Source organism: Furipterus horrens, unplaced genomic scaffold, assembly GCF_987537825.1.
Source record: "Furipterus horrens unplaced genomic scaffold, mFurHor1.1.pri manual_scaffold_11, whole genome shotgun sequence".
NCBI lineage: Eukaryota > Metazoa > Chordata > Mammalia > Chiroptera > Furipteridae > Furipterus > Furipterus horrens.
Genome location: NW_028327181.1, coordinates 29,944,917 through 29,954,610, shown reverse-complemented (window position 1 = coordinate 29,954,610; position 9,694 = coordinate 29,944,917). Strand labels below are relative to the sequence as shown.

General features: G+C 42.0%; 1 protein-coding gene across 1 annotated transcript; it reads right to left on the bottom strand.

Annotated features, from left to right (window-relative positions):
* Positions 1-3,027: 3,027 nt before the first annotated feature.
* Positions 3,028-3,999, bottom strand: LOC149997320 (olfactory receptor 10D1B-like). The gene is given in 3 exon segments (XM_090257471.1): positions 3,028-3,315; positions 3,317-3,888; positions 3,891-3,999. Coding segments are annotated over 3 exon segments (969 nt in total).
* Positions 4,000-9,694: the final 5,695 nt, after the last annotated feature.

Below are 9,694 nucleotides of genomic sequence, written 5' to 3'. Positions count from 1 at the left end.
GTTCATTTTATATAGTTCTTTACACTTTACATATTTTATTAATATTATTTCCTAATTGCTATTTAATAAAAACAGTTTCTTAAAAAGGTAATGAGCTAGACAATGAAAGATGACTTTTTGATGCTGTAATCTGGAATATTACCAAAACAAACATGAAAACAATAGTTTCAAACAACAGAATGTAAAATAAAGAAATGATAAATAATTATTTCTCACCAATTTATTATTGCAATATCACAAGTATTATTTCTTGAAAAAAAATGGCAAATCAAGTGACTAAAAACATTACTTCTGACTCTTTATTTCAATTATTTTGATTTAGAACAAATCAGCAGGGTGTCGGGGAGGGCAAGGAATCAACAGAATAGGCAGCCACTGTGAACCTCCTTTGAAAACGTCTATATACCCTCCCTCAATGCATGTGAGTAGCCCTTAGCTCAGCGACACTGCCAGGTTTCCACGTGAGATGCTCACATCATAGTTTCACTCTCTGAGGGATGTAGGTAAAACAAAATGCACAGGTGAACTTCAGAGCAAGCATCGGCTATGTAACAAGTATAGGGAGGAGCAGAAAGAACCCAATCAGAGACTCTAATGGTGTGTTGCAGAGTGTGTTGAAGTGAACACAAGCCTTTTAAAGAAAGTAGAATCCACCTGGGGTCAGGTATTAGCTGCCACTCCTGTACCATCTCTAAATTTGCTTTAAGGAATGCTACTGCTGCCATTCACTCTGTTCAGAACACACTCTGAATCTCTGCTTCAGTATTTTTATCTCTGCAACACACACCGGCTCCCCCGTCTTGCCTTGAGCCACTGTCTGTGATCCACCCTGAAGAGTAAATATCCTGGGTGGGGACTACTCCCACTGAACCTTTTTCAAAATTTTTCTAATATTCCACCATCAAACCCAAACGGGGCTTCCAAACCCGAGGCTGGTCTGACGTTCGGGGCTCCTGCTTAGGTGGGACGAGGGCGCAGACACCACCCGCAGACAGGAGGACTTCCTGCGCAGGAACCCGAGGGCACGCAGAGGAGTTCGTTTGTTCAGGAGATGGAGACAGTACTTTTGTGCAAAAGGCGTTTCTCCAATTCGGGACAGATTATCAGGCTGAAAGGAAGAACTCTGAAAACAGGTCAAATGAATTTTTCATAAAATATTTTATTGTTGTTCTAGTACACTTCTCTCAATTTTTCTCCTGCTGCTCTCCTCCACCAGCCCACCCCCCACTCCATTTTTCTCCCAAGAACATTAACTCCTAGGTGGCAGATATTTGAGATACCCTCTAAGAGAATTATGTCTCATCCCCATCACCTCAGAAACAAAAGATGGAGAAGTATGTTGTTTCCCTATAAAACATTTCTCCCTGTAAAGGCCATTCATCGTGGGGGGTGGGGAGGAAACAGACAAAAACTTTCAACCCTCAGCACCTCTTTTGTGAGGTCCCTCCCCAGCCCCAGAAAAATGTACTCCACCTTTTCTGCTATATTTCCTACCTTTCTCATGGGATGTTAGTTGCATATCTGTTTATTTTCTCCAGCAGACTGAGGCTCATTCTGGTAGGGTCATGTCGTCTTCACCTCGGCATCATCCCCCAGCACAAAGTTATTCATCAGATGACATCTGTGTAAGTAAAGTGGAAGAGAATCGAGTCGTATCTTTTATTCTTACACACTGTCGTATTTTCACTATCTGCACCACTACCACCAGGAAGTTGAGGAGTGGGAAGGGATCTCAAATGGACTTGGAGAATCTTCAGCAGAGACGTACTAAATTTGGAATAATCTGAGCTGTATTTCCTCCTTCTTCTGTAAGCGCTTGTTTACTAGGAAATAAAGCAGGGGAGAATGAGCACTCAGCGGGGTTCTAGGCTTGCAAGGGAAGTGGCAGGGGTGTGTCTCCACTGCAGGTGCCTGTGCTGGGTCACCCCAGTGCCTGGGGTCAGACACAGCAATACCGGTTTGGTCTGTCATGTTCCCGGGTCGCTCTCAGATCATGAGAAGTACGGACAAGCTGGCCTCCACGTCTGTCACTTCCTTTTCCACGGTCCTCTTCTGATTTTCCTTCCTGTACTACTTGACTGCTAGAAAAACTTCATAGGGACTATGTGTCCCAAGTGCGATAGGATTCTCACTGCATTTAGTCATAAAAACAATAGCATCACCACATTGAAATAGTACATTTTTTCCTTAGCTTATTTCAGCAAAAAAAAAAAAAAAAAAAAAAAAGGAATAGAGAACAATGTCACTTTTAATTAAATAGAGAAACCATAGGCACAAAACAGTCACAGCTTGAACCCCACATCATCCTCCGGTTCTACCGAGAAGTACAAAGGCACATCCAGTTTCCCTAACATGGTATCAGGCCATGGTCACCCCTCCATGGGTTCCCCAGCTGCCGTTTCCATGTCGTCACTTACCTGCCGCACTGCTGCAGCCAGGACCTGCTTCCAAGTCAAAGCCCAACAGGTAGGGGTTATGGGTGATACCAGCACACCAGTACCTTTGCTCCATTCACAAAAAACCTGCCTCCTGTCCCCACTGTGAGTCATTCTCTTCACACAACTTCCTTTTTAGGGTACTACTTGAAACCACGGGGATGCCCCTATCCCATGTTTTCGACAACATCTGGACCAATAAAATGAAGGTTTATTCAATTCAGGCATTTGATGAGATAATCGGTGCTCCAAGATGAAGAAGCGTCAGAGTGAGGGGAAAAGAAGGGGAGAAGGGGGTGTAGGTGGGGGTAGAAAATAAAGACTGAGAGGTAGAAGGCGCAGGCTCCTCCGCCTACTGCGGCAGCTCCTTCCTTCACTCACCAGCAATGCGATGCCCCCCGGAAAGCACAGGCCCCAGAGTCAGAAAACCGGCCCCAGAGTCTTCGTTCTGCCATCACTCCTTATACATCCTTCGACAAGTCACTTTAACTCTTTGAATCTTAGTCCCTACCTTGTGAAATGGAGATAAACATAAGAACTCCTGTACTCCCAAACTCAAAAACATTTGGGAGAATCATAAAAATTTCACAAGTTACAAAGTAGAGTTAAAGTGCGAGCTACTGTTCTCTCTCTCCGACTGCTCAGGAAGAAAGCCCAGTTGATGTAAGACCTTCCTCAGAGAGGATTTGACCTCCTTATTCCTGAGGCTGTAGCTCAAGGGGTTCAGCATGGGGGTGACCAGGTTATTCAGGACCTGGACGGTCGCATGCAGGCAGCGGCTGGGGGTTGGCCTCAAGTAGCTGAGGACCACCGGCGTGTGGAAGAGCAGGACGGCAGCGAGGGGGGCGCTGCAGGGGGAGAAGGCGCGGCGGCGGCCTCCGCGGAGCGGATCTGCAGGCGGAGCAGACGATGCGGCTGTAGGAGGCGAGGGTGAGAAGGAAGCAGCTGAGGGGCATGAGGCCCACACTGACGAACCCCACCATCTCCAGGGCCGAGGTGTCCGTGCAGACCAGCTTCAGCATCACTGGGAAGTCACAGAAGAAATGGTCCACCTCATTGGGGCCACGGTAGGGCAACTGGAAGGTGAGCGTGGTTAGAAAGGTGGCATGAATACTGCCGAACACTGAGGTGCCCGTGGCCAGGAGAGCACACACTCTGTCGTTCATGATTCCCTGATAGTGTAGAGGGTGGCATATGGCAACAAAGCGGTCGTAGGCCATCACTGTGTACAGGAGACACTCGGTGCAGCCCAGGAAATGGTAGAAGAAGAGCTGGGACACACAGCCTGCATAGGAGATGGCTCGGCTGTTCCCTGAGAGGTGGAAGAGCATCTTGGGGGCACTCACAGAAGGGAAAAACATGTCACACACGGACAGTTGACATAAGAAGTAATACATGGGCGTGTGAAGTTGAGTGGAGGAGATGATTGCCAGTAGGATGAGCAGGTTTCCCACAGGGTGAAGGTGTAGAAGGACAAGAACAGGACAAAGAGCTCGGTTTCCAGATCCTCCGTGTGTGGGATGCCCAGCAGGATAAACTCGGTCACCAAGGAGACATTCCTCATGTCTCTGACAAGGTCGGACCTTGAAAAACGAGTCAGGAGAGCAACATCTGAACACCAATATCAAATTACCAAGCTATTTGCTGTGGGGGGCTTTGACTGTGCTTTTAGCAAGCAGCAACCAGCCTTCTTATGAATGGCAAGGTCTATAAAAATATCCGTTAATAAGAAATGCTTGTTTTAAAGCCACAGTCTAGATAACTCCTGGAAGAAGTGTTTTTGTGGAGGCAGATAGTTGTCTTCAATGACAAAATTAGAAATTTAAAGGTATAGTCAAAACCTTCTTATGTTAAGTTAGAAACCTTTCTACAGTTGTTTAACTTGTGGATTAACTTGCTTTAGGCATATTTATATTTTGAAGTCTCACAATGTCTTTGAGTAACAAACTCCCACTATTTACTACTCTGAAAAATATCAGAAAAAGAAATTGCATTAGAAATCAGAACACTTAATTAAAATTCTGGTTTGGGCACATATTAGCCATACTAGTTTAAATAACTTACGCAATATTTTTCATAGACATAGTTCCATTGTAAACAGAATAAAAATCATAATTATTGTTACAACTACAACATCAACAACAAAAATACCCTAATATCAGAGTAAAGTTTATGAAATGTCTGAAATGTCTGAAATTTGGCAAAAACATAAATTCTAATGAAAAGTGTTCCTTCCTCTTATGTATCTTAAACATAGTTAAGTCCCTTTCTTTAATGTTGGTACTATATAACTATTTCCAAATAAATGTTTTATTAACCAACATTATTGAATAGACTTAGATCATATCCTTTTCAGATTACATCCTTCCAAACTTGGAAGGTTTAATATCCCCAAATCTCTCAGGAGATGCTGCTCTGGTTCTTTTGGTCTTTTTAACCCTTTCTAAGCGCCCTTGAGGCAACTCTGAAATGCTAAGCAAAAACAAAACATAGTAGCAGCAAGGAAAGCATCAAATCCATGTTACTGTGATGAAGAAAGAAATAAGGTGACCCAAGTTGCAGAAAGGTAAAGAACAGCACTGACGAGGAAGGTTAAACAAGTCAAGAGCAGGACATGGTGTCTGGAAGACACAGAGAAACTTCCTCTGAGAACACATACTAACACTAATACTACTACATAGGTGCATGCATACATATGCATTCCATTTAATGAATATTTACTGTGTTCCAAGGATTGGGTTTAACACTTTAAAAATATGACTTATTTTTCAAATCAACTGTGGGCAACCACTCCTCGTGGTTTAAGGAACTGTAGCCCTGGCCTGAGCATGATGAGCTGCCAGCTTTCTGGCTGCACTTGCCTCTAAGTCTCAACATAAGGCTGTGTGCAGAACATAACTGTCAGCCCCTCAGAGGGTTCCCATGGGAATTAGATCAAAGGCTGCTCATTATGTTCATTATATTTTAGAACTTGCTCTGCTTTCCTTATCAGTAATGTAACATAAACAATCTCTAGCAGGGAGTATATGGAACCCTGCACTGGGTCCGAATGTTTTATAGACCTTGACTCTAAATCAGTCAGTGTGATTCCTGAATTAGTGTATGTTATCTGTTACCATCAAACAACTGAATACAATAGACAATTTATGAATTTTAGCCTTGTATCTCTCGTATGTATCCTCCTCAATAAAAGACATGAGGGATGAAAGTTTGGCTGCTGGTCTCCACTAGAGAAGCAGTCACCTTCCTTCCCCCAGACATAACAAAGTGTCCTGGGTAAAAGTTTGTCCCACCATGGCCATGAAGCCTCTGCTGGACAGAGCAACTTCCAACTGAGCCTAGTGTGTGTGTATCACCTCCGCCATAATCAATCTATAAGAAGAAACTACTACTACTACTATTTCCACCTACAGATCAGGAAACTGAAACTTAGAAAAAGTAAGAAATCTGCCTAAATTAATAAAGCAACTACATAACAGAGCCAAGACTGAAACCTCTTTTTGTGCTATTTCCTATACACTTAATCATTAAGAAATTGTCCTATGCTCTTTGAAGAGAGCCTGTTCCATAGTTAGGCAATGCTAGCCTTCCAGATGAATTCACAACATCATTTTATGCTAAAGTGGGGAAAGTATTCTTGTTTTACTTCTTCCTGGTCATTTCCAGTCTTGACTTTATTGCACATCTGGTTAACATCTAATTTAGTTTGAAAAGTCAGACAATGTCTTACCTTTGACATATAGGAGCTCTCAAGTAATAGAGACACATTCACTTTGGGAATTCAAATCATAAACTGAGGCAAGTGCCCCTTCAAAACATATCTAAAGAGAATGACCAAGCCAAAATGAATAGTTCACATACCAGCCTAGAACTGAACAAGAGTGAAGATGGCAAAGAGAGGAACAGTGATATGGGGGACAAATGCTGATGACAACTTGCTTCTTGTTACTAATTTTAGCCAAACATAAGTATTATCTCTGAGCTGTGCAAACTTCTAGGTGAGGTCTGGATCACCTGTCTCTGGTGAGCAAACACCTATGACCAGACATCATGGTCATGTATGATTCTATAATCCTATTTTGTTGTCAATTTTGTTTATCTTTTCAAAGAACCAGCTCCTACTTATGTTGATCTTTTGAATTGTTAGTTTAGTCTCTATGTCATTTAATTGTGCTCTGATCTTGATTTCCTTCCTTCTACTTGATCTCGGCTTTGCTTGTTGTTCTTCCTCTAGTTCTTGTAGCTGTAGGGTTAAAATTTTTATTAGAGATTCTTCTAGCTTTTTTAGGTAGGCCTGTATTGCTATGAACTTTCCTCTCAGTACTGCTTTCGCTGTATTCCATAAGTTTTGGGTTGTTGTGTGTTCATTATCATTAGTTTTCAGAAACGTTTTGATTTCTTCCTTGATGTCATTGTTAACCCATTCAATATTTAATAGCATGTTATTCATTCTCCATGAGTTTGAATGTTTTTGGGTTTTTTCCTTGAGGTTGATTTCCAATTTTAAGCCATTGTGATCTGAGAAGATGCTTGATATAATTTCAATTTTTTTGAATTTGTTGAGGCTTGTTTTGTGTCCTACCATGTGGTTTATCTTTGAAAATGTTCCATGTGCACTTGAAAAGAATGTATATTTTGCTTCTTTGGGGTGAAAAGTTCTATATATATAAACTAAGTCCATTTGATCTAGAGTGTTGTTCAGTGCCTCAATATCTTTGGTGTTTCTTTGCTTTGAAGATCTGTCCATTGTTGACAATGGGGTGTTAAAGTCCCCTACTATGAGTGTGTTGCTGTCTATATCTTTCTTGGAGTCTTTCAAAATTTTCCTTACATATTTGGGTGCTCCTAAGTTGGGTGCATATATATTTATAAAGGTTATATCTTCTTGATGGATTTTTCCCTTAAGTATTATGAAATGTCCTTCTTTGTCTCTTTTTATGGCATTTGCTGTGAAATCTGTTTTGTCTGATATAAGTATTGCTATCCCAGTTTTTTTTTCATGTCCATTTGCTTGAAATACTTTTTCCTATTCCTTCACTTTCAGTCTGTGTAGATCTTTTGTTCTAAGGTGGGTCTCTTGTAGACAGCATATATGTGGGTCATTCTTTCTAATCCATTCAGCTACCCTATGTCTTTTGATTGGAACATTTAATCCATTTACATTTAAGGTTATTACCAATAAGTACTTATTGATTGTCATTTTCCCCCTTTGTACTCGTGTCCCTCTCTGTCTCTCTCTGTTTCTTCATCTTCTTAAAGCAGACCCTTTAGCATCTCTTGCAGTGCTGGTTTGGTGGAGATGTATTCTTTTTGCCTTCCTTTGTCTTGGAAATTCCTTATTTCACCTTCCATTTTGAATGAGAGCCTTGCTGGGTAGAGTATTCTTGGTTGTAGGCCTTTGTTTTTCATTGCTTGGAATATTTTTTGCCATTCCCTTCTGGCTTGTAGTGTTTCTGCTGAGAAATCTGATGATAGCCTTATTGGAGCTCCCTTGTATGTTATTTGCCATTTCTCTATTGCTGCCTTTAGGATTCTCTTTGTCTTTGAATGTTGCCATTTTAATTATGATGCGTCTCGAAGTGGGCCTGTTGGGGTTCATCTTCATTGGAACCCTCTGTGCTTCCTAGACTTGCGTGACTCTTTCCTCATGTTAGGGAAGTTTTCTATCATTAGTTTTTCAAAGAGGTTTTCTATCCCTTGATCTTCTTCTTCTCCTTCTGGAATTCCTATGATACGGATATTATTACGTTTCATGTTGTCTTGCAGCTGTCTTAGTACCTCTTCAGTCTTGTTCAGTCTTTTTTCATTTTGTTGCACTGTCTGGGAGTTTTTGTGTACGTTGTCCTCCAGCTCGCTGATCTGATCTTCTGCTTCCTCTAGCCTGCTTTTAATTCCTTCTACTGTGTTCTTCAATTCAGAGATCATATTCTTCATTTCCTCTTGGCTCTTATTGATAGTTTCTATGTCCTTTTTCATGCTCGTGTAATTCTCAGTAAGTTCCTTGTAGTTTTTCTGGAGTTGCTTGTTGTTTCCCTGGAGTTCTTTGTAGTTTCCGTTGAGCTTATTGAGCTTCTCCATAATTTATGTTTTGAATTCCATAATTGATAGTTTGCTCCCCTTTGTTTCATTTAGCACTCTTTCTGGGGACTCTACCTTCCTTTAGATGGGGGAGTCGTTTCTCTGTGTCCTCATTTTCATGACTCCTATTGTTTGTTGGTGCTTCTTAGAATGATCTGCACTTCCTGGATTTGCCCCTGGTGGCTGGGATCATGTACCAGTCTGGCCCTAGGCAGCCTGGTGGAGATTTCCAATGATCTACTGCCTTTGTCTGTCTTCTTTAGTTGTTAATCTATTCAATCTGTGATTAGCAGACAAGCGTAAGGACCGAGGGTGTGGCAGCTTAATTCCTGTAGGCAGGGCTTTTGCTTATCCTCAGGATAACGCCACTTGGAGGGGAATGATCTGCCTGCAGTACTGGGGATGAGTTAGCACTGGGACCCGGTCGGCTGCTCCCCCAGTTCTCCCCTCAAAGCCGCCACACCAAACTCTCCCCACACATCTCCAGTCCTCTCTGCCTTCCCTCTGCTTGAGCCCAGGGTAAGTGGGGGCCAAAATATTTTCATATGTGATCAACATAAGAGCTCTTTTTCTCCCACTATTTCTCCCCAGCTAGCAATAAACCCTATGGCTTTTCACTTTTCACAGCTGGATACTATTTTACTTTCCACTCTGTTGCTGTAGGCTGGGAAGCCCAGCTGGGGGTTTAGATTCTGCCCTTCTCAGGGGGACCCATTGGCTGCTGAGCTGTTCCTCAGTCCCTTCAGCTGCCACCCATGGGAGCCCAGTCAGCCCTTCCATGTCTCTGCACTCCCTACCAGTCACATTGTGATGTAGTGGCCTTATCTGTCTCTCCGTGGTTATAAGACTTCTCTTCAGCTAGTGTTCAGTTGGTTATTCCAGATTATTTCTCCAAAAATTAAGTTGTAAATCCAGACTGGTCCTGGGAGGAGGTTAGTGTAGCTTCCACTTACTCCTCCGTCATCTTTGATCACCTGGAGTGGCTATATTTTAGATAAATCAGACTTTATAAAAAGGAAAATCATCAAAGTAAACATATTTCATAATAATAAGTGTCAGATTCTCCAATACCATAATTTTAAATGTGTATATTCTTAAGAAGAGAACATCAAAATCCTGAGGAAAAAAACAGACAGAACTAAAAGAAAGGAAGGAAGGAAGGAAGGAAGGAAGGAAGGAAG